At 41.5% G+C, this 25,201-nt stretch overlaps 1 protein-coding gene across 3 annotated transcripts in view; it reads right to left on the bottom strand.

The window, feature by feature from the left end:
• The window catches only part of LOC117371427 (transcription factor COE3-like), a 90,955-nt gene that overhangs the window by 38,223 nt on the left and 27,531 nt on the right, over nt 1–25,201 (bottom strand). For all 3 annotated transcript variants that reach the window (XM_055221685.1, XM_033967112.2, XM_055221686.1), the window contains exon 6: nt 23,489–23,557. In XM_055221685.1, coding sequence (XP_055077660.1) covers nt 23,489–23,557 — 69 coding nt within the window. The remainder of the gene's footprint in view (nt 1–23,488; nt 23,558–25,201) is intronic.

Below are 25,201 nucleotides of genomic sequence, written 5' to 3'. Positions count from 1 at the left end.
ATTTTTGAGTGAGTTTCCAGACTATCTTAAAACCTTTTGACAGTGTTTGCTAATGTTTCTATTGTATCACCATGGTAACTGATGAACATTTCGCCATAGATATAGACTACATGCAAAACACTCCCAGCGCGATGTCACTGCAAAGTATCAACAACCACACTTTTGGCTGAAATAGATCAAATAAATCAAATGCTCATTTACACTGAGCATTTGATATTCAGACATGAGGAACTGCCTTACTTACAAGTTATTAGTTCCAGTAGTTTTCACATAATGGTAAAATAAAACAAAATGTGCTAGTCTGCGGTGGAGGGACTGTAGTTCATCATCTCTGCTGATCTAAAATGAGTGAGTAAACGTCCAAACACATGTCTAATATTTTCTAGGCTGTTTCTTACCTCACACAGTTGAATGCCTCTCCTAGTGTGCGTCACATGGTTCATACTCCACACTGTTGCTCGCAGAGAGCTCACAAACTACTCTACTACTTTATTTTTAGTTGATGTAAACACAACTGAATTACTTTTAGATGTCATTCATGCAAGTTTAAGTAATCTAGTGATCTCTACCAGGCCCTAGTCGAATCCTCCTTATGGCTAGCAGTACGATTACCATGTCCAATGGTCCGCTTACGACACCCATACTCCCACACGACAATTCTCCATACAGTTCCAAAAAGCATGATACAAAACTACACAGCAACTTCACAAACCTTGTTGTGTTGTCATAGCGCTCTGAAGGGGAAGTGACTTAGCGTGGAGAGCAAAGGAAGAGGGGTCTCAGAACGTCAAAAAATTAAACAGAACATTATAAAATGTTGATGTGTTGCTTTGGGTGAATACAGCATTTTCAAAACAATAAAAGGAAACATGGTGATCTAAATATGTTATGTGTGAGCAGTTAATACTCCATAGATGTAAAATACCCCCTCACTGCATGAATGAACGTTGCCGTGGTAAATGCAGTCCTATTACAGGTGTAATGTGAAACCCTTTCCTCACTCCAGACCAGAGCCGTTTATGGAGCTTGTTTTATTCAGATCCTAAACATCAACGTCCCATTTGAATATTGGCCTGGGGGCTTGCCCTAAACCACCGCATCCTCTGCTCTGCTGTCAGTCTGCTGTCAGAGACCAGGGCCAGAGATAGACCAGAGTCAGACCGGATTTAGACCATGATAAGACCGGGTTTAGACGAGGTTTAGACGAGGTTTAGACAAGGTTTAGACAAGGTTTAAGCGAGTTTAGACCAGGTTTAGACCAGGTTTAGACCATGATTAAACTGGATTTAGACCAGGTTTAAACCAGGTTCAAAACAGATTTAGATCATGATTAGACCTGGTTTAGACCGGGTTTAAACCAGATTTAGACCGGATCTAGCCCATGATTAGACCAGGTTTAGACCGGGTTTAGACCAGGTTTAGACCAGGTTTAGACCAGGTTTAGACCAGGTTTAGACCAGGTTAGGCCAAGTTTAGACCAGGTTTAAACTAGTTTTAGACTGGATTTAGACCATGTTTAGACCTGGTTTTGACTGTATTTAGACCAGGATCGGACCAGGTTTAGACCGGGTTTGGACCAGGTTTAGACTGGATTTAGACCAGGTTTAGACTGGGTTTAGATCATGTTTAGATTAGGTTTACACCAGGTTTAGACCTTGTTTAGACCGGGTTTAGACTGGGTTTAGATCATGATTAGACCGGGTTTAGACTAGGTTACGACTGGGTTAGACTAGGTAAATACCAGATTGGACTTGGATTAGACCAGGTTAAGACTGGGTTTAGACCGGAATTAAACCAGGTTAAAACCAGGTTTAGACTTGGATTAGAGCAGGTTAAAACCAGATTTAGGCTGGGATTAGGCTGTGGTTATGGCTGTCAAAATGTATCCTCTGCATTTGATCCATCGCATATAACAGTAAGAGTAGCATTCAAGCAGAATAGTGGTAGAAGTATCAGTTGTAGTAGCAAGTCAAACTAGCATTTGAAGTAGTAGTTGTAGTAGTCACAAACAGAAGTAACAGAATTGTAGATATATTAGTGGGAAGTAGTAGCAGCAGCCATGTAGCAGTATAGTGGTAGTAGCAGTTGTGGTACTAGCTGGCCTAGTTTACTATTTATACATTTGAGCACTTTTGGTATTTTAATATTTATTGCCCAATGTCTCCTTTAATTTTGTTGTTTGTTTTTTGGTATGTGGAGGTGTGAGAGGTGCACTTGTTTGGCGCACAGTGACACCCCTGCTCTGAGCTGGAGCTGAGTCTGCAGTGTGAACCCCGGCACCTGGCTCTCAACCAAACCACAAAAAATACCTACACAAGTACTAATACACACAGTACTGCACACATTACTTCACCAGGTAGAGTACTTATAGGGATTACTGTACAGAATACCTCACAGTCTGTGTATTGGACTGGTTTCACGTGTATTTGGCTCAGTGAGGTGTGGAGGTGAGAATGCTGTTGTGGGATAGTCTATAATGTACAGGGCTGAGAGGAGCAAGAAAATTGTATTAATTATATTAGCTGTTATGACACTTTGAATATTATTACTATTATTCACACTACTGCTACTACTACTACAACTACTGCTGCTGCTGCTGCTGCTACTATTGCGAGATGCCTGTGACCACCACTGTCTCTACTACTATTTGTACAGCTGCTACTACTATTGGCACACTCTCATTACTATAACTACTACTACTTAACTAGTCCCCTCCATGATTTCCACAAAATGACAAAGCCTAAGGAGATACAGTCATTACTACTACTACTACTACTACTACTACTACAACTGCTACAACTACTACTACAACTACTATTACAACTAAATGCCTGTGACCACCGTTGTCTCTACTACTATTAGCACTGCTGCCAAAACTACATCAGCTACTACTAGGCTAATATATTTCTCGCTACTATTACTACAACAACTAATACAGCTACTACTACTACTATCAGTACACTTCCATTGTGTACTAATAGTAGTACACAATTGTGCTACTACTAGCACAATGTTGCTACTACCACTACTACTACTACCAATACAAATATTACTATTATCAGTACACCATTACTACCACTACTACTACTTGACTGGACCCCCTCCATGATTTTCACAAAATGAGCAATAGTAAATGACAAAGCCTAAGGTGCTATGGTTACTACTACTACTACTATTACTACTACTACTACTACTACTACATATTTCAATGGCAAAATCAACCCCGAAATCAAATTGCAGTATCCTCTCAGAGCTTCTCCTTCTACAAGCCGACTATTACCACTGCCATTTCTAACCACCAGACATACATTCACTAAATACTCCTACTAGTAGAAGCAGTAGTAGTATAGCGATTACTACTATTTCTATTGTCTCTACCAATATTACCACTAACCCCAACAGAGAACTTCTAGAATGCCTCCAACTACTCCTACAACAGCCTAAAAGTACTACACCAACCACAGTAACTGGCCACTAATACTAGACTACTGCTATGACTACTGCTATGACTACAACTACAAATACCAAAATTTCCACTTGCCAATACTACTAACACAGCTACTCCTTATACTACTATTATGAAAAACTAGGGTTACTACAACTATTGCTACTCCCAATATAGCTACTAGAACTACTTCTATTAGCACACTGCCATTACTGCGACTACTACGATGAGTACTAAATTACCTACTACTACTTTATTTATTTATTTATTTATTTTTTTAATTTTATTTATTTATTTGAAGGACAGTGTGCAGATACATTAAAAAGATGGCTGCACCAGATTTGGCAAAATGCTAATTTCCATCTGTACTACTACTACTACTACTACTACTACTACTACTACTACTCCCAATACAGCTACTACTATAACTATTAATACACTGACGTTACTACGACTACTACGTCTGCGTGTTCAGACTCCTCCATGGTTTCCACAGAATGAGCAGTAGTAAATGACAGTCCCTGGTGCGATCACACGTTCATAAACACACATTTAAAGAGTGGAGGATGAGTCAGTCTCACCTGCCCCCTGTGCATATGGTCACCGGTTCAAAATAAAGATGCCTGCATACATTAGCAAACATTAGCATACATTACCTCCACCCCAGAGCCCATTTAATATGCAAATGAGGTGGATATGATCACGCGCCTTCTGCTCCTCACAAGGCAAAGAAATTAGAGCAGTAATTAATGAAACAGGACTCAAAGTACGAAAAAATAATAATATAGATTTAAGTTGCCACAGTACCTGTAAATGTATCTGATTGTTACTGCCTTCAAAACGTGAAAGAAAGAAATTACTACATTCTGAACACCCTAATTATTCACCTGGATGAGTTTATGAGCACTTTCCACAACTCTCAAAGACCGGAGTTTTGTTGTCAAGGTGACGCTAACGACAACTAGCATGCCAACCACAGACTGTAGGTATAAATGGACATAGGTAACCCGCTAGGTGCCATGTTACAAATGGAAAGTGAGCATGAACGCACTTCCGGCTCTGTCGACTCTGGCTCTGGAATAAAATAAGTACAGAAGTAAGTTGTGAGGCCAGATCTGAGAACTGAATGGCACAATTTATACGTTAGAAATTGTGTGAAAATCTTGTCTCGTTTTTGTGGACCCGGTCTTGTGTTTGTGGAAACTCATCCCACCCTTAATAACAACTATATATAAGACAAACTGCAGCCCTGGTTTTTATGGCATTAACATTAGGATTGGTAGAACAAACACTAATTTATCCACAGCAGTTTCTCAAACAGTTACTTCTTTAACTACTAACACATAACCCTTTCAGAGTGCTATCACATTACAATCGGCCAATGAAACTACAGCACATCACAACAGGTTTGTGAAGTTGTTGCGTACAGTTTTGTATCATGTTTTTGTATATTTATGGAAAATTGTCGTGTGGGAGCATGAGTGATGTAGGTTTGTGGGCGGAGCATTGCACAGAACGTTACAGTTAACCACAAGGACGGTTCGAATAGGCCCCAAGAGAGATTGCTAAATTACTCAAACATATATGGATGACATCTCAAACCTCTTCAGGCATGTTTTTTTTTGTTTTTTTTTTTACAATTGTATGACATGCTAGAAAGTGCAAAAAAACGATCTTACACAATACCGCCTCTTTAATATTCGGGTAAAAATCCTGAATTATTAAAAGTATAATGCTAATGTGACTTCACTCATTAAAACATGGAGTTGTGTTTGGTTTCATTTAGTGCACTATGTATCTTTTCTGATGGATAGTCTAGAATCTGCTTTTGGATATTGCTTTGCCTGAGATGTTATTTGACAAGCAAAGTGACAGGTCAGCTCTGTGGAAAGTCAACCCTCTCCAGACTGCATGTTTTTCAGTGTATTTCTGACCAATAAAAACACAAGTAATGACATGATAAATGCAAAGTAGATACATTTATAATTCTGGAACATTAAAGGCAAAACATTAACATCTCCACAGAGAAGAGCAGGTTGCAGAGCCTCCATCAGAAAAGTTACATAGTGCATCTTTAAATGACCATCACTCCACAATGAAGTTTGCAGCTATTGTTTTAGCTTCATTTGGTTCATACTATAACACACATACGTTTTTTGTGATGTACTGTAGTAAAGATTGAACTACTTTGACATAATTACATCCATAAAACATTAGACGAGTCCATATTTATCCTGTGGGCTTTGGACATGACTAAAAGTGATATAGCTGTACTTTTCGTGATCACATTAAACTGATGTGTAAACACGAGGACGGAAACAGGAAGTGGGACATTTACTCATGTGGGAAACTGCAGCAGATGTTACAGATGTGTCACATGACTGAGAGACCATGACCTCCGACCTTTGACCCTCTGGACGTTCACAGTTTAGATTTATCTAAACAAGATTGTACCAGTGATGACCAAAATCTAAACTTAAAGCTGCACTATGTAACCTTCATAGTGGAGAGCATGGAAGTATAATAAGATGGTGGAGTGTCTTTGTTTGTCGATGTTTATGCTTTGTTTGGAATGTTTCACAGTATGGCATTAAAGTTTTATCTAACATTTATTATATATGTCTTTATGGAGTTTTAGTGTGGAACATTCCTGACAAAGCAATAACATCCTCAAGTGTGTGTTAGCATGCTACTTGTTGTTAGCTGTGCCGTGATAGCAAAACTCCCCTTGTGAAAGTTGTGAAAAGTGCTTATAAACTCATCATGGTGAGTAATTAGGAAGTTCAGACTGCATAAAATAAGTGAGGAATAACTTTGGACTATTGCAAACTGTTTAAAATGAATTAGTTCTCTTTTTCATTTTTTAAGAGACAGTAAACGTCAGATGTAGCGCTTTTAAACTGAAACTAACCAGGTCTAAACTAAAACCAGATTTGGACTCAACAATAGACTCAACAAGGACCCACCCCATGCTAACGGCCTCTTGGACTGGTCCTTAAATCCTCCTGACCTGGACCATAAGCAGATCTGCACCTGCACTCTGACATACTGTACAAGCATATTTCTTCATTTGTCCCACGTTTTTTGGAGGTAGTTTCCATTTTAACGAGGCGCAGCTGTGTCCCTGAACTCACCGCGAGCCAGGACTTTATTAGAACCAGACCAGAACCAGGGCTAAGGCTGGACTTCTGCACCCAAAAACACTACTGTCATAAGTCTTGTGTAACTGTGGGTTTGAATAATACTATAATTCATGGTTCAAATCCACGTTCTGTCAGGAGCACTGGAGCAGCCCAGAAACATAAACTGTACATAGACTGTAAATATAAATGGGCATAGCTAACCTGCTAGCCACTGCGTTCCAAATAGGAAGTGATCATGGGTGTGTTTCCTGCTCCGTGTCACTTAAAATTGTCACTTTCTTTCTGTAACTGCTGCTGTCAGGCTCACCGTTTTGGTCTTAAAATGTTTGTATTAACTCGCTGTACATGACCCTAGTGTTTTTATTTCGTTATTTGGTCCATAAATCAAGACATGAACATTAAAAACAGGCATCCTCTTACCCCAAGGTTGTTCCCGGTAGCTTTAGCAACAGGTTTAATTGACAGCATTGGTCCAAATCGGCCCCTATAACTGCTCTAGCCTCAATGAGCTTCATTTAACTGGAGCCGAACGTCACACTCACTTAGTCCACTTCTTTATACAATCTATGATCTGGATCCTTCTCCAGATCTGATGGAGTGAACTTTTCCAAAATATCCAGAAAGTAATAAATGCTACTAAATAAATGAAGCGAGACACTGCAGATGAACAGGAAAAACTCTTACATTTAGAGATATCATTTAGATACTTCTCCTGTAATTTACCTACACGACCAGTCAAAAGCTTGGACACACCATCTCATTTATTTTTTTTATTTTTTTATTGATATATTTTTTTATGTTTACTACTTTCTACGTTTTGACTTTATCATGGACTAAACTTGAACTTGAATTTAAAGAGAGGGTATTTTACTTCTATGGCGTATTAACCTCTAACACATATTTAGATCACCATGTTACATTTTATTGTTTTGAAAATGTTATATTCACCCAAAAACAATGTATTAACATGATATATCACTTTGATTTTTGAGGCTCTGAATCCTGCCTCCCTTTGCTCTCTGCTCTAAGTCACTCCCCCTTCAGAGCACTATCACAACACAGTCAGCGTGTATCCTGCTAATGAAACTACTACTCACATCAGGTTTGTCAAGTTGCTGTGTACAGTTTTGTGTCATGCCTTTGTATATTTGTGGAGAATTGTCGTGTGGGAGCATGGGTGACGTAGGGTTGTGGCAGGAGCATCGGGCAGAAGAAGGATTCAAATAGGGCCTGGGAGAGAACAAACATGCATGGATGACATCTAAAACCTGTTCAGGCATGTTTTTGATGAGGAAAAGCATTTATAACATATTAGAAAGCTCAAAAAATCTATTTTGCATAATACCCTCCCTTTAAGTAGCACTAGCAATATACATGGTTTAGTCTATCTTAGTTATCATTTTTATTTAGTTCTTTGGAGAGGACGCTTGGCAATTGTGCCAACTCAAATTGCTATTTCACAGCTCTATAATGTAACATGTATAAAATGATTCTAGTTATGAAGTGGCATCTGCGTAGGACCCTGTTGCAGTGAGTTTAAGTGCTTAGTTTCATCCTTCTCCTCTCTCCTGTTTTCTGTAATCCTCTGTATATTTGGTTCATTGTGGACTTGTCACTGGATTTGGAGCTCCAAATGAGGCCGTCACAGCGAGCCCGTGGACAAATGCACTTTTGGAGGTCACCCTGCTCTCCGCACTCTCCTCGCTCTCCTCCTCCTCACAGAAATGATACAAACACAAAAATGAACACACAATCTGACAAGTTCATTACAGACACCTCAAGATACAGGCACGGGAGCACAGACCGGCTCAGATCTGGGGTTCTTGTACAGTCTGGTATAGAGTCCTGGTTTAGTCCTGGTTTAGACCTGGTTTAGTCGTGATTTAGTCCTGGTTTAGTCCCGGTTTAGTCTTGGTTAAGCTTGTCTTAGTCCTTGGCCATCTTTGTTTTAGTCCAGGCATCATCGTGGTATTGGAATCAGTATCGAGTCAATTCCTTAGTATCAAAATTGAGTTTAAAGTTTTAGTATCGTGACAGCATTAAGTCCATGATAGTTTCAGTTTAATCCCTGCTTCATTATTGAGTCCATGTTTAGTCTTTGGTTTAAATAAGCCTCTATGGGTTTACTTTAATTTTTAAGTTGCTGTTATTCCAAAGTATGGCATTAAGTGTATTTATCGCCATGGATGCAAGTAGGTTGTAGTGGTGGTGGTAATACACCTTGTTGTAAGCTAACAGTCGTAGTAATAGTAGTAGACTTGTAAGCTTGTAGTGGTAGTTGTAGTAGTACAGCTAGTTGTAGTGGCAATAGTAGTAATGGTGGTAGTAGTAATAGTACACCTAGTTATAAGCTAGCAGTGGTAGTAATAGTGGTGCTAGAACTAATACACCTATTTGTAAGCTAGTAGTGGTGGTAATCGTAGTGGTAGTAATAGTAGTACACATGCAGACTGGTAGTGGTTGTAGTAGTAGCAGTAGTAATAGTACATCTCTTTGTAGTGGCAGTAGTAGCATCGGTGGTAGTAGTAGTACACTTAGTTCTATGTTGGTTGGTAGTGGTAGTAATGACATAAAAAGGTCATGCTTGGTTCCAATTTGACGCCTTAATCCTAGGCATTCAAGTAGTAATGCTAACAGAAGTACTTGTGGTGGACTAGAAGTATTCGTGTTAAATGTAATGACTACAAAAAGTAGTAAAACTTTGTTATTTTACTTTTAGCTCCAGAGAATTTGAATGTTGAGTTTTCTTTATTGGTCCGTCCTATTCTGGACTCTCCATTAGCGTCCCCACAGCCTGAAGGCCTCACGCTAAACCTGCTCTTACATCTGAGACTGAACGTTTATAGACCCACCTCAGGAAATGGGCCACACACAACCCCAGGTACTACACACAAATACTACTGCTAGTACTACCGGACCACAGTACAATAAGTAGTAGGAGTGGCAGTTGTAGTAAGAGGAGTTGTAGCAGTATCTATATAAGCAAAGTAGTAGTAGTAGTAGTAGTAGTCTGATCTCAGAGGCTGGTTGGTTCTTGGATGGGAGACCACTGGGAATAAAGCAGCAGTGGCTCTAGCCGTTGTGTCCTTTAGCAAAACACCCTCATTGTCTGTATGAATGTACTCTGTGTGAGTGTTGGTGGTGTTCTAGGGGTAGTAGTAGTACCCTGCTTCCATCTGGGGCTATTACAGTAGTTTACCCCCACAGAGCAGTAGTTGTAGTTGTAGTTATAGCACCAGTATCAGTAGCAGTACTAGTATTCTATCCTGACCCTCTCTTGTGCCTCAGTTTTGGAGGAAGTAGATGATGTTGCGTCTCACTCGCGGTGTAGTGTATTGATCCGGACAGACCCCAGGTGCACTCTGGGAGATTTCACCTCTGCATTTATATGACTGACACTGATGAGAGCTTCAACAGCAAATCACCAGGTTAAGACGTGGACAAGATCATTAGAGGAATTTATGTTCAAACTGAGGAACCAGACTGAAAACTGACTCAGACTACACAGAAGTAGAAAAACATACCCATCCTGAAGAGGGGGTATTTCACTTCTATGGGGTATTAACTGCGTAACATATTTAAATCACCATGTTGTTTTGAAAATCCTATATCCACCCAAAACAATGTATCAGCATGTTTTATAAGTTCCACGTTTGTTTTGGAGAATTGTCATGTGGGAGCATAGGTGACGTTGGCTTGTGGGTGGAGCATTGCAGGCTCTCTCTTACCGAATCTTACCGCTAACCTTTACTGTAAGATTCTGTAAGAGAGGGTTCAAATAGGGTCCAGAAGAGATCGCTAAATTACTCAAACATGCATGGATGACATCTAAAAATTCTTCAGGCATGTTTTTGATGAGGGAACATTATAACATGGTAGAAACCTGTAAAAAAATCGATTTTGCATAGGTATTGAATGCACTAATTTGACAGTTACTTATGCCCGATGCCCTTCCTGTCTCCACCAGCCATGTATTTATAACTGGAGAGAGCAATGGAGATAAAGTGTGTTGCACAAAGACACAATAACAGAATGTGCCTTGAGTGAGATTTGATCCTGTGACCCTCTGGTTGAAAGACAAACGCTTCACTGTCACTGTCTTGTAACCACATAGCGAGAGGGTTTAGTCGATATTCCATAGCTTCTAATAATGAACATATATGGAAGTTATTCTTTTTGATGACCTCTCCTGGCAGCAAATGGGATTGCACCATGTTTAAATACGTATTAGCAGCATTGTCAAAACGATGCTAACTGATGTTTTGCAGCAAATATAAGATTAAAAACCCATATTATGCTATTTTCTGATCTATGTTATAATGTTGTTTCCTCATCACAAACAGACCTGGAGTTGTGTTTTGTTTCATTCTTCTTCACTCAAACAGAAAATGTTTCACCTCGTGATGTTATGCGGTAAAAGAGGAGGTGCTCCACTGTGTTTTTAAACTACATACACCTTCACTAGAATCATTTGAATGATTTCAGTCCTGGAATTTCCAATCTCTACTGGACAAAAGGTAGAACGTAGCTGTTAACTTGAAAACTACCACTTCATGACATCACAAGGTGGGACAGAGCATTTCGAGCTTTGAATATGTAAAGAGTCTAATAAACAAGGATCACTCAAACATGTGTGAATGAAACAAAACACAACTCCAGGTATGTTTTTGAGGAGGTAACAGCGTTATAACATGACTTAAAGCTCACTAGAGTCCATTTTGTGTAATATAAGACCTTTAAAATGAATTACTAGGGTAAATCCAACATTATGGACTTTAAAATCACAGAGGAGCACTTTCTGGTTTTATTTGTTTATGTAGAGAGTTGAAAGTATTTATGTTGTTCAAAAACTGTATTTGTCTCCTTGAGAATGGAGCATCACACAGAGGAGGGCCAGGGGAGCGAGGAGCGAGAGGAGCAGCTGGTACAGAACGAGCCCCAGAACCAGTCTAAACCCAAGGACACAGTTTAGACCGGAGCTGCTAACTACAGGATTTTGTGACTCTATGAGGACTCATCAAGATCACGACAAGACTCGGACTAGACCAGACCAGAGTGAACCAGTCTGAGCCAGGACCAAGAACTACAGGAGTGACCAAGATCCAGAGTCCATGTGTCATAAAAGGCACTGAACCTGATTTTTTCCATGTATTTGAGCAAAATGTGTCTCCCCCCAGTACAGATATATTGCATAAGCAGCTCTTGAGGTCAAAATAAGTCTGCTGTGTACTGTCTGCATCTAATTATGAAGGAAAGTGAGTGGTTAGCATGCTAGTTGTTGTGCAAACTCCACTCTAGTTCTGCTTATAAGCTCATTGCAGTGAATAATTAAGATGTTCAGAATGCATAAGATAAGTGAGGAATAACTGTCAAACTCTCTCTCCTATTTCTTTTTGTTTTAAGTTTACCACAACTGCAACTATTACAGTGAGGCAGCAGTGGCTAGTGGACACTGTGATTGTGCCCTTAGGTCTGACACGTCCCGCAAGCGCTATATAAATTCAATGCATTATCATTACTATTACTACTACTCTAATCTTCTACAGTGTGGCATAAGAGGTGTCTATCTCAATGCAGAATGTTCCACAGTATGGTTTTAGCTTTCTGTTCCATGGAAGGACGTGCCACCTCCAGAAATGTAGACATTGGAACTTCAAATTACTATTTTACTTTTTTTAATCTGCAAATATATTGAATTTTACTAAACTAAGCCAGGACTGAACCAGGGCTAAACCAGGACTGAACCAGGACTAAACCGGGTCTGAACCAGGCCTGAACCAGGACTGAACCAGGACCCAAACGGGACTAAACCAAGACTGAACCAGGTCTAAATCAGGACTAAATAGAGACTAAACATAGACTAAACTATAAAATACTAGTGTTTCTCCATAAAGTTTAAACTGCATTTTAATTCAAAACACACTGGTATCAGAACAATATTGTGATATCTGACATTGGATTGTATCAGATCAAAACAACACCCATCACTGGTATCACCCATCAGCAGGACACGACACGAGATTTGTTTTTTGAGGGGGAAACATTAGAACAAGGTCCTACTGTATATCACGCAAAAGTGACTCATGTGAGCTTTGAGCGATGTTACAATCCTGTTACTTCATCAAAAACATATCTGGAGCTGTGTTTTGTTTCATTCACACATTTGAGTAACACTTTACTATTTGTCTGTCTACATCTCCAAAGCTCAAAATGCTCTGTTCCACCTTGTGATGTCATGTTGTGGTGTTTTTCAAGTTAACAGCTCCTTTTACCTTTAGTTCAGTGGAGATTGGCAGTTCCAGAGCACATCTCCAGGTATGTTTGTGATGAGGAAACTACATTATAACATAGAACAGAAAATAGTGTAATATGGTCTTTTTTAAATCTAAAGAAGCTATAAGAATCTAGTCCCTTTGATGGGCCTCTTCACATGTGTATCCCGGTGCAGGTGAGTTTACAGCGCTGTGCTCCATGTTTTTACTGTTCCTGTGCCATCTGTGCCAGGCTGTGGTCCGGTGCTCAGAGTCCCCGGCCCCTGGCTTTGGGCCCCTCCTCCGCCCGGGTCCTGGCAGATGGCCCCGGCGCGTTTACGGCGTTCTGCTGTAAAGAGACGCTCCCATCGACGCACCGCGACATCTGGACCAAAGAGCGGCCAAAAAGCAGCAACTCAGAGTGGAGAGGGGCAAGGAGGACGAGGGCGAAACCAGGACTGAACCAGGACTAAACCAGGTCTGAACCAGGTCTGAACCAGGACTAAACCAGGACTGAAACAGGTCTGAAACAGGACTAAACCAGGATTGAACCAGGTCTGAACTAGGTTTGAACCTGGACTGAAACAGGTCTGAACCTGGAGTGAACCAGGTCTGAAACAAGACTAAAAGGATTGAACTAGAAATTAAGCAGGGGACTGAACTAAGACTCAACCAGATCTGAACCAGATCTGAACCAGCTCTGAACCAGAACTGAACCAGGACTGAACCAGGACTGAACCAGGTCTGAACCAGGTTTGAACCAGGACTGAAACAGGTCTGAACAAAATCTGAACCAAAATCTGAACCAGGACTGAACCAGGACTGAACCTGGACTGCACCTGGACTGAACCTGGACTGAACCAAAACTGAACCAGGACTAAACCGGGACTCAATCAGGACTAAACCAGGAGTAAACCAGGTCTGAAACGGGACTAGTCCAGGACTAAACCAAGACTGAACGAGGTCTGAACCAAGACTGAGCCAGGAAGGGCATCTGACATGCGTGGACATTGCAGAGCATGTTTATAGAGGTCTAAACTACAGGGTTAGGGTTAGCATTTACACAGTAAGTAATACGCCATGGAGACACAGGAAGGGCATCTGGCACATAGGGGGGCATCTGATGCACAGGGAGGGCATCTGATGCACAGGGACACTTAGGTTTGATTTGGACATATTTTGCCTTGGAGACAACCTTATTCTTAACCTGTTTGGTAAAAAGTCAAAGCTTATGTTTTTAGAATGAGTCGAGTGTGGTTCTCCAGCTGAGAGCGCTCAATCCCACAATGCACCAGAACGAGCCCCGCTGTTCACAGAGGAGCGATAAAAAATAAAGACACGCTTTGAATCAGCGCATTCTATCTGTGCAACATCACATTTACAAAGAGACAGGAGCAGAGCCAGAGGAGCACAGTCAGAGGAGCAGACAGGAGCAGAGCCAGAGGAGCAGACAGGAGCAGAGCCAGAGGAGCAGACAGGAGCAGAGCCAGAGGAGGAGAGTCAGAGGAGCAGACAGGAGCAGAGTCAGAGGAGCAGAGTCAGAGGAGCAGAGTCAGAGGAGGAGAGCCAGAGGAGCAGACAGGAGCAGAGCCAGAGGAGCAGAGCCAGAGGAGCAGACAGGAGCAGAGCCAGAGGAGGAGAGTCAGAGGAGGAGAGTCAGTGGAGCAGAGCCAGAGGAGCAGAGCCAGAGGAGCAGAGTCAGAGGAGCAGAGTCAGAGGAGGAGAGCCAGAGGAGCAGACAAGAGCAGAGCCAGAGGAGGAGAGTCAGAGGAGGAGAGTCAATGGAGCAGAGCCAGAGGAGGAGAGCCAGAGGAGCAGACAGGAGCAGAGCCAGAGGAGGAGAGTCAGTGGAGCAGAGCCAGAGGAGCAGAGCCAGAGGAGCAGAGTCAGAGGAGCAGAGTCAGAGGAGGAGAGCCAGAGGAGCAGACAAGAGCAGAGCCAGAGGAGGAGAGTCAGAGGAGGAGAGTCAATGGAGCAGAGCCAGAGGAGCAGAGCCAGAGGAGCAGAAAAGTCAATTGCATTAATGTGTAATGCTGGTGTATTGAATGTTGAATAATTGTTTTGCCAATATGTTCATTACAGGAACATTGAGAGCTGCAGAGCACACCCCCACACACACCCCCACACACACACACACAAACACACACAGAGAGAGTAAAGAGCAGTACTGAGGAGCAGCACTGCTCCTCCTCTGTTGCACATTTGGATGCAGAGCTGTAGAGATGTGGCCCCTTAGGGATTTTAATCTAACTAAACCTAAACACATCCTGGTTTAATTCACCAGTATCAAAAACACTAGATTGCACTGTGGTTTGTAGTTCCCACATGTCTGCTCATTCTTCTGTTCCACAGAACCGCAAAGGTCAAAGGTCAAGTTTGCATCTATTTTTAACCCTATGTTTACTTTAGTGCTGTATGAGAAATCACAACTACTACAACTGCTCCTCTGGCTCTGCTCCTGTCTGCTCCTCTGGTTCTGCTCCTCTGGTTCTGCTCCTCTAGCTCTGCCCCTGTCGGCTCGTCTTTCTCTGTTCCTCTGACCCTGCTCCTCTGGCTCTGCTCCTGTCTGCTCCTTTAGTGATATCGTTCCCCTGGGACTCAGTTTTGTCCAATCAAATTATCGATCCTGTAACAAATTAACAACATGGATTTACTATAAAAGGAGAAGAGAGAGACAGAGAGAGAGGGAGGGAGGAAGGGAGGAAGGGAAAGAGGGAGAGGAAAAGAGGGACAGTAGAGGAAAGAGAAGAAGAGCAGGATGGAGGTTAGAAGAGAGGGGAGAGAAGAAGGGAGAGTGCGAATGTGTTGTAGGAGGTAAGAGAAAAGGGGGCCAAGGAAGGAAGAGAGGGGAGAGAAAGAGGAAAGTGCGAGAGAGGGAAAAGAAGTGAAGGAGGAGAGAGAGCAAAAGGACTGTGAGAGGAAAGAGAGAGAGAGAGAGATGGGGTTAGAGGTGAAAACAGGTAGGGATAGGTGTGAGAAAAAGTAGAGATAGAAGATATTTGGAGATTGAAGAAAGGAAAAGGGGAGCGAGAGGGATGAGTTATTTGGTGAGAAAGAAAGAAAGACTGCTGAATGAGAGAATGGAACAGAGGGCAGAGGAGAGAGGGAAGGGGCAGAGGGAGATGTGAATGGGGGGAGTGAGCAAAAGAGATGGAGAGAGAGGGAGAGCAGCAGAGGTTTATGAGAGTCCTGAGATTTTGGCTGCAGACGGGATCATGGAGTGTAAGAAGAAAACATGGAGAAGAAACCACCAAGAAGCACTTCTGGGGGAATTCATACAAGTGCACTCTCTTTCCCTTCTCTTCTCTGCCATATGTCATTTTTTCTCCATTGGAAACTTATTGTTTTGGCTCAAATGTTTCACAGTATGGCATTAACTATATCTCCCTGGAGACAAGCAAGCAACGCCACCAGGTTACAGGTCAGATCTGCGCAGAGGAGAGCCAATTCACATATAAAGGAGACGAATGTAAAATTTGTATTGATATTTCAGGGGACTAAAGGGTAGAAAGAGGGGGATGGGGTGTTGGATAACTCAAGAGGAGAGTGAGGGGGGTGAAAGGACAACGTCTGGAGGTATAAGGAACAGTGTGATTGGTGTCGAACAGGTATCCACACTTCAAACTCTGTCTCTGCAGGCAGGTGTTGGCAATCAGAAACACCTGACTGTAAACAGGCCAGCGCTGTGTGATGTCATGTAGTACATAAAATCGCAGTGGCCACTTGACAGTTTTTAATACAAAGCAGTAAATTTACCTACATTGCACTAAAATGGACAAAAAACAGCAGACAATGTCATTTCTGAAACCCATGGAAACTTAAGATTTATGTCAATTAAAACAAAAACTGTATATACATGTTTACAGTGAAAATGGAGATCATTCTATGTAGATGACAAATAGCCCTCCTCGTCTATTGCCTCTCTATGGCCCCCTGCAGTGGTGCCCCCCTCTGGCTAAGTCTTAATTGGACACGGGGTTCAGATCCGGAGAGAGGACATCAGCTCCTGCAGTGCCTGTCAGGAAACCCCTCCACTGCACCCCCACACGAAGCACTGCACCATGGAAGCTCCCAGCATGCACCTGGGACACCCCAAAGGTAGCCTAAGGACTCCAGTTACATTGCATTATTGGGACTGGTTTAGTCCTGGTTTAGTTCTTGTTTAACCCTGGATTAGCTCTTGTTTTAGTCCTGGTTTATTTCTAATTGAGTCCTAGTTCAGCCCTGGTCTAGTCCTGTTTAGCCATTGTTTAACCCTGATTTAATCCCGGTTAAGTTCTGATTTTGTCTTCGTTTAGCCCTGGTTTAGCTTTAGTTTTAGCCTTGGTTTGGTCCAGGCAGACCAGAGGGACGGAAGTGATCACATAGCTCTGTTTGGCACGGTAACATGTTAACTTCTGTTGCTATTACCAGGCCTCAAATTTTATATTTTTTTGTTATTTTATTTCATGGTGTAAACTGAGATAAAGCCGTAGGTGACACATTTGTGTTTTAAAGTTACTACAGCTAACATGTTAACTAGCCCAAAATATTTTCATAACCCTAACTTTAACCAAACCCTAAACTCATTTCCTAAACTTGATCACTTCAAATGACCCATCACAGCAGACCATCCCTCTTGACCCAACACAGTATTAACCAATATAAAACTGTGCCAAAAGTAAACTAAATCAAATCTGGTCTGAACCAGGTCTAAACCAGGTCTCGGTCGGACCCCCGCCCTCCTCAGTCCCCTTCTCTGGTCTTTATTGTAGATTGGAGCAGACTCAGCAGATCTTGGATATCCCACATTAATATGGACATTAAACGCCTCTAACGGGGCCATAAACTCCTCCATTACCCACAATGCATCGGCCCTCCTCGCTGTAATGGCCGCCTTATACAGAGGTCACGACCCAGCTCCACTTTAGACCAGGTCCACATCTTTATCGACACACATTTACAAAGACAAACGCTGACCTGTGAACCCTCCGGTGGTCCAGTTCTAAAGCTGGGTTTTAGTCTGGTTTTAGCCTGGATTGTTCCTGTTTAGACCTGGTTTAACAACTCCAGGAGACACTACATTAGAACATAATATAAAGGTGTACTGTGTAACCTTTCTGGTTGAGGGTCTCCTGCTTGTCTCCATGGAGATGTTATTGCTTTGCCTGGAATGTTCAACAGTATGGCATTAAACACATCTACTGGTTTTAGTCCTGGTTTAATCCTCTTGAGTCCTGGTTTAGTTTGGGTTTAGTCCTGTCTAGTTTTGGTTAGTCCTGGTTTAGTCCTGGTTTAGTCCTGGTTTAGTCCTGGTTTAGTCCTGGTTTAGTCCTGCTTTTGTTTGGGTTTTGTTCGGGTTTAGGCCTTGTCAGGTCTTGGTTTAGGCTTAATTTTGTTCTGGTCCAGTTTTAGTTTTCTCCTGGTTTAGTTCAGCTTTAGCTCAGGTTTAATCCTGGTTTAGTCCTAGTTTAGTCCTGGCTTTAGTCCTGGTTTATTTCTGATTTAGTCCTGGTTTAGTCCTAGTTTACTCCAGGTTTTGGCCTGGTTTTAGTCCTGGTTTATTTCTGATTTAGTCCTGGATTAGTCCTGGTTTTGGCCTGGTTTTAGTCCTGGTTCTGATTTAGTCCTGGTTTAGTCCTGGTTTAGTCCTGGTTTAGTCCTGGTTTAGTCCTGGTTTTAGTCCTGGTTTATTTCTGATTTAGTCCTGGTTTAGTCCTGGTTTAGTCCTGGTTTAGTCCTGGTTTAGTCCTGGTTTAGTCCTGGTTTTAGTCCTGGTTTATTTCTGATTTAGTCCTGGTTTAGTCCTGGTTTTAGCCTGGTTTAGTCCTGGTTTTGGCCTGGTGTTAGTCCTGGTTTTCTAGTCCTTTTGTCCAAAAGGGCTACATCTGTGGTGTGGTGGAACACTTCAGGTAAAGCTTCCATGAAGACAAGCAGATATAGCGCACCCTCCACAAGAAAAGTTACGCAGTGCAGCTTTAAATCTCAGAATATAAGAATGTTAAATATATATGCACCAGTACAGCCTGATGTCTCTTTAAACCCCGTTTGAGCAAACAGAGGAGTCAGAGCCCGTCTCATTTCCATACATTTGCCTGATGCGTTTCCGTGGCAATTCAAATGTTAGCGTGGCGTGTTGTCGTGTCAGATTTACGGCAGCGAGGCGTGGGCACTCGGACTGCGAAAGCTCGGGTTAGAACAACCCGCAGAATAAACGCCTCTATAAATCTGACACCTCTATAAATGCTCCTGTTTAGGATTGATTCAGTGGTTAAGTCCTCGTTTAATCCTTGTTTAGTCCTGATTTAGTCCGTGTTTAGTCCTGGTTTAGACCTAGTTTAGTCCTGTTTAGTCCTGTTTAGTCCTGGTTTGAACACTCGGATTTGAATAGGGCATGGTTAAGAACAGATTAAGTGGTTCAGTCCTGGTTTAGTTCTGGTATAGTTCGGATTCACCCCTGGTTTAGTCCTGGTTTAGTCCCATTTTAGTCTTGGTTTAGTTGTGCTGTAATCATGGTTTAGTCTTGGTTTAGACCTCGTTTAGTTCTGGCTCAATCTTGTTCAGTCCTGGTATAGTATTGGTTTGGTGGTTCAGTCCTGGTTCAGTTCTGGTTTAGTCCTGGTTTAGTCCTGGTTTAGTCCTTGTTTTGTCCTGGTTTCGTCCTGGTTTGATTCGAGTAGCCTGCAGAATAAACCTCTAAAAATCTGATATGGTCACGGTTTAGAACAGTGGTTCAGTCCTTGTTCAGTCCTGGTTTAGTTCTGGTGTAGTTAGGGTTCACCCCTGGTTTGGTGCTGGTTTAGTCCCATTTTAGCCTTTGTTTAGTCCTGATTTAGTGTTGGTTTGGTGGTTCAGTCATGGTTCAATTCTGGTTTAGTCTAGATTTAGTCCAGATTTAGTCCTGGTTTAGTACTGGCTCATACCTGATTAATCCTGGTTTAGTCCTGGTTTAGTACTGGTTCAGTCTTGATTTAGTCCTGGTTTAGTCCTGGTTTAGTCCTGGTTTAGTCCTGGTTTAGTCCTGGTTTAGTCCTGGTTCAGTCCTGATTTAGTCCTGGTTTATTTCTGGTTTCGTCCTAGTTTGACCTTGCCTATCGTTGACTTATTTCTAGTTTGTTTTAAAGATGATAAAGTTGCTTTATATTTTTATGTAGACCTACTTTTGTCCATCTTTCCCTACACTCTTCTGGTCCTTATATATAGCGTTACCCAGGATGCATTGCGGTGGTGGTATATAGAGGGGGTTGCAGGGGGGGTGTGATGGAGGAGGGGAAGTGAGGAGAGAGATAATTTCAAACAACTACACCCAACATGTTCTGACACGAGGCACTGAGACAACAACACAAACGTATAGAGCTGAGCAGGAGGCAAAACTCTACCAAAAGTAATGTCATTTATGAGTATTATGGAATTATTATGAATGTAAAGAGTGCTTGTAGTGGTATGAGGAAATTATTTTAAACTGTGGCTGGTTGCAGTGTCCAAAGAGAAGATGAAACAGGACTAAACCGGGAATGAACCAAGACTAAATTGTGTTTTATCAGGCCCTAAACCAGGTCTAAATAAACAGGACTGTATCTAAGATTTTGATTTTAAAATTCCATAAACATGACCTAACTGTGTCCCCAGATACAAGCTAAACATGGTCAAATCAAATATAACGTTTACTGATAACAATTGGTTCTTAAAAGGATTGTCCAATCGCAAAGCAGAATGGGCCTCTCCTTAGTCTCTTTTTTGTGTCACCAGTTTCAATGCTGAAATCCAGTTGGTTTAAACCTAAAAGGACTTTCTGACTGTGTCCGAATGTCCACACGATTTCCTACAGGGGGCAAAATTTAGAGGTCATGCCATTTTTAGTGGTGTCCGAATGTCCAGTTGGTGAAAAAGTAGTGCACTCAAATTTTCCCACAGTGCATTTTGAAATGTAGTGGGCAGTCAGTGGTCACTAGAATGGTCAATATAGACCACAATGCATTGCGAGAGTTGGAAAAACAACAGTGTGATGACTGTCAGCGCTGGTTTATCACACTGTTGATCTTAATTATGAATAAAACACTTATTATGGAGTAAAGTTGCTAGCGTTAGCCACTTACCTTAGCTCGATCTGTTAAAAGAGTGATCATTTCCACATCTCAGACAAAGAAATAAAAATGTATCTCATTTATGTGAGATCCGTCTTGACAAAAACTTGTGTGATTATTATTACTCCATATATACCGGTCAAACCTGATCATTATTTATGACAGAAATCAAGTTTTATCAGAGTTTAGCCTTTAGACTTTTTTTTTTCACCCAGACCCAGAGTCACATGACCCGAATGTAATGAGCTGTGTCTCTCTGTGAATGAGGCTCTATAGAGTCTGCTAAACACTGCAGGGCTGTGGAGTGAGTGAGGCGTTAGTTAGGGACTAGAGTCACTGCCTAAACCCCAGCACCTGCAGCAAATCATGAATCAGTATTAGTGCAGCCTCTGCAGCTCAGTGAGTGAAATCTGGAGGTTCTTTCACATGAGGCCTGTCCATATACTGAGAATTAAACACACTTGTATGTGTCTCTATCTGCAGGTTAAGGCTCTGGACAAACAGGCTCAGTTGGGATTGTAGTACTTTTTCAAAACTGTAAGTGCAGGATACATACAGTTCCTTTAATTGAACTGATTTAAAGTAAATATGGAGGAGGCTCTGTCACATATACCTTATCACAAGTGGGAATGAACCAAACATGACTAGAGCAGGACTAAGCTAAGTCTACATCAGGACTAAACCAGGAGCAAACCCAGACTAAACTAAGGCAGAATCTACAAAAAGTATTTGAACAAACCTACACACACATGTGTTTCCATGCTCATGGGGGGACATTACATTGACTTCCATTCATTTCTTGGAGACTGATTCAAACCTTAACCATAGTCATTACTTTCTAACATTAACCTAAAACCTAATCGTAACCTATTTTAACCCAGATCTCAACTTTAAACCCTGTTGTTGATCTAACATGTTTTTATGTCAATGTGAGTGTGAACAGATGTTAGTCCCCAGAATGTATTGAATGCAAACTCACTCCACACACTGGAACTAAACAGAGACTAAATCCCGAACTAAGCCTGAACTAGACCAAGACAAAAGCATTACAAGAAGCTGCTAGTTACAATCACTCCCCTGCAGAAAATCTGCTATCTTTTTGGTCCTACCCCTAAACTAACATGAAAGCCCCAAAAGCCTGACCGCTCCAGCTCACATTCACTGCTCCTGCCACGTCAACACAAACATCCACATCCACAGTGACTAATGCAGCTAATTCCACCAGGACCAGAACCAGACCAGACCTGAGTCCTAAAGATCTGCTCCAAATCAGTCTGGGTTTGAGATCAATGAGAGGTCAATGATACAGAGTCAGCAAGGACGCAAGGAAAGTAACAGCAACTGAGAGTTTACACTAAAGGTACACACCAGGCTAGGTCACTCCAAACCAGGCCAAACTAGTCCCAGACCGGTCCAAACCAAGCCAGATTAGTCTCAGACCAGGCCAGACTAGTCCAAAACCAGTCCAAACTAAGCCAGACAGAGATCCAAACCACGCCAGGCAAGTCCCAAACTAGTCCCAGACCAATCCTGACCAGGCCAGATTAATTCCAGATTGGTCCAAACCAGGCTAGACTAGTCAACGACCAATCTAGATCAAGCCAGACTAATCATAGACTTGTCCAAACCAAGACAGACTAGTCTCAAACCAGGTCAGACTAGCCTCAGACATTCCAAAGGCAAGACCAGTTCGAGACCGGTCTAAACCAGGCCAAACTAGCCCTGGACCAGTCCATACTATGTTTGACTAGTCCTAGATCATTCTAAACCAGGCCAGACTAGACACAGACCAGTCTAACCCAGGCCAGACTAATCCCAGAGACCAGGCCAAACTATTCCCAGTCCCAGACTGGAACTAGAGTAAAACAATGGTAGACTGCCTCTCCAGTCCAGAGTCCTGATAACTCCAGACTTTAACAAGTTCTAATGAAAAAAAAAAAGTTCAGTTCCTTTAGTTTGAAAATAGTAAACACAAACGTCGCTTTCAAGAGTCCAGACCAAGCAAACCAAGTCCAGGTCTTGAACTTTTTTAATGGCAACACAATAATGCAGATTAAAGATGGTAACATTTCTGCTCCACTCCAGCAGTGAGGGAGTTTAAAGTGTAGATGACGGGTTAGACCAATCACTTCTCTAAAATACAGTCATCATTAGATTAATAGTTAACAGTTAGTTGAATATTTTACAAAAACTCTTGCTAGTCTTTTCTAATTTTGTCATTTTGGTGAAGGTTTTACTTCTTGGTTGGACACAGGCAGCAGATATAACATGTGCAGAGGTATGTTACCTAGCAACCATAATGTAAACAAGAGTCAAAACTTGTCTAAATTACACAATAGTTATGAAAGTATAAAATGCAATTCTTTGAGTGTAAAATGCCCCTGTATTTTGGACTGAAGTGATGACAGTTGGTGACACAGGTAGTGGTATTCCATTGTAAAACTCCCTACTACTTCCTGTATTTTACAACTTTTTGAGCTTTTTTTTTTCTTTTAAATATTTAGCAGATGTACTAGGACACTAAATCAAATCAGAATTATAAAAATATATGAATCTGTCAAATGCACTTTAAGTTTCTGTTCTTACCGGTCGATGATGACGGGGTCGGACGGCGTCTCATTCCGATTCCCACAGCTTTTCTTATCACAACACCGGCTGCAAAACACACACAGCACATCATTATAGAAGATATTTTTGACTTTTTAAAATGTCTTCAATATTGGAAGAGACAACAGTAGAGGGACAGTTATGCAGTAGTTGCAGCAGTAGTAATAGTACTGTTACTCAAAATTAGTATTCAGAAAATGTACTTCCAGTATATGTACAGTATCAGTTCTCTTCCAACACATGTGGTACTGCAGTAGTATTGTTGTTGTAGTAGTGATAGTGGAAGAAGTTTTAGCTCTGTTAATAGTAGATTATAATAATTTGAAAAAACATAGATAATGCACAAGAAATTAGTGTGCAGTGAACCCGATATGACCCTGTGTCTCTGTGTGATGTGTGAAGAGCACAGGAGTCCAGCTGGTCAAAGTCCAGACCAAGGTCAGGACTTTGGATCAGGACCAAGACCTGGCTCTGGCCAAAGGGACTGGCCAAAGCGGGACACAGGTGAGAAAAAAAAAACACAAAAATGTGTGCCAGAAAAGCGGATTATCCAGGTAAGAGGACAAGCAGGTTTGAACACAGGCTCTTGCGAATAAAAGTCAGAAATGTTTCACTACAACCACGATAACACCAAGTCTGAACCATGACTAAACAAGGACCAAACCAGGTCTAAACCATGACTACCGGTAAACAAGAACCAAACCAGGTTTAACTTGGACTAAGAACAGGACTAAACAAGAACTAAACAAGGAAAAAGGACAAAATCAGGACTAAACTGGGACTAAATAAGGACTAAATATATACATATATACATACATAGACTAAATAAAATATACTAATATAATAAACTGAACCAAGTCTAAACTAGGACTAACACCAGGACGAAACCAGGTCTAAGCCAGGTCCAAACTATCACTAACGAAGACTAAACAAGACTAAACCAGGTCTAAACTGGAAATAAACAACATGACACAGATGGAAATGGGACTAAAACCAGGTTTAAAACAAGAATTAACCAGACTAAGTCTAGTCTAAATTAAGAGTGAACCAGGACTAAGGGCGAGAGTGAAGAGTGAAGAGGATGGTGTGTCTGATTCCTGTGCGTCTCTGCTGCAGGCGGGTGGACCTAATGGAGGTCAAGAAAAGGGTCAGAGAGCCTTGTACCAGAGAGAGGACTAAAACTGTGATATCTATCATACTAATACAATAACAAAAATTACTTTTTAAAATAGTAGACATAAATATTGTGTTCAAAACTACTAATTATTATGAGAAAAATAAATGTTGAATGCATATACCTTTGCTACCTCATAATCATGCAATTAACTAGAGCATAATAAATCAAAATGAGTGGTGATAATGGACAGCCCTGTCACGGCCTCCTGTGAGTCTAACACTGAGGAGCTCTCTCTCTTAGCCCCATGTTGTTCTGAATACATTGATATTTAACTACGTTTAGTTCCTGTCATTACCTCACCTGCCCTGACAGAACAAAAATAACAATAATGGTTGTTCATATTGTTGTATATTTCATTCATGTCAGTCCTCAACATCTGGTGGATCATGAAACATCAGAAAACTTCAATACCAACAAAAACAGAATTTAGGGGTGGGATAGTTTGCATTTAGTTTATTTCCATACTTTAGATTTTCTACATGGTTGTTACATTTTTATTGAATTGTAATGAATTC

The sequence above is a fragment of the Periophthalmus magnuspinnatus genome, chromosome 5 (assembly GCF_009829125.3).
Source record: "Periophthalmus magnuspinnatus isolate fPerMag1 chromosome 5, fPerMag1.2.pri, whole genome shotgun sequence".
Taxonomy (NCBI): Eukaryota; Metazoa; Chordata; class Actinopteri; order Gobiiformes; family Gobiidae; genus Periophthalmus; species Periophthalmus magnuspinnatus.
This window is presented reverse-complemented; position numbering and strand designations above follow the sequence as displayed.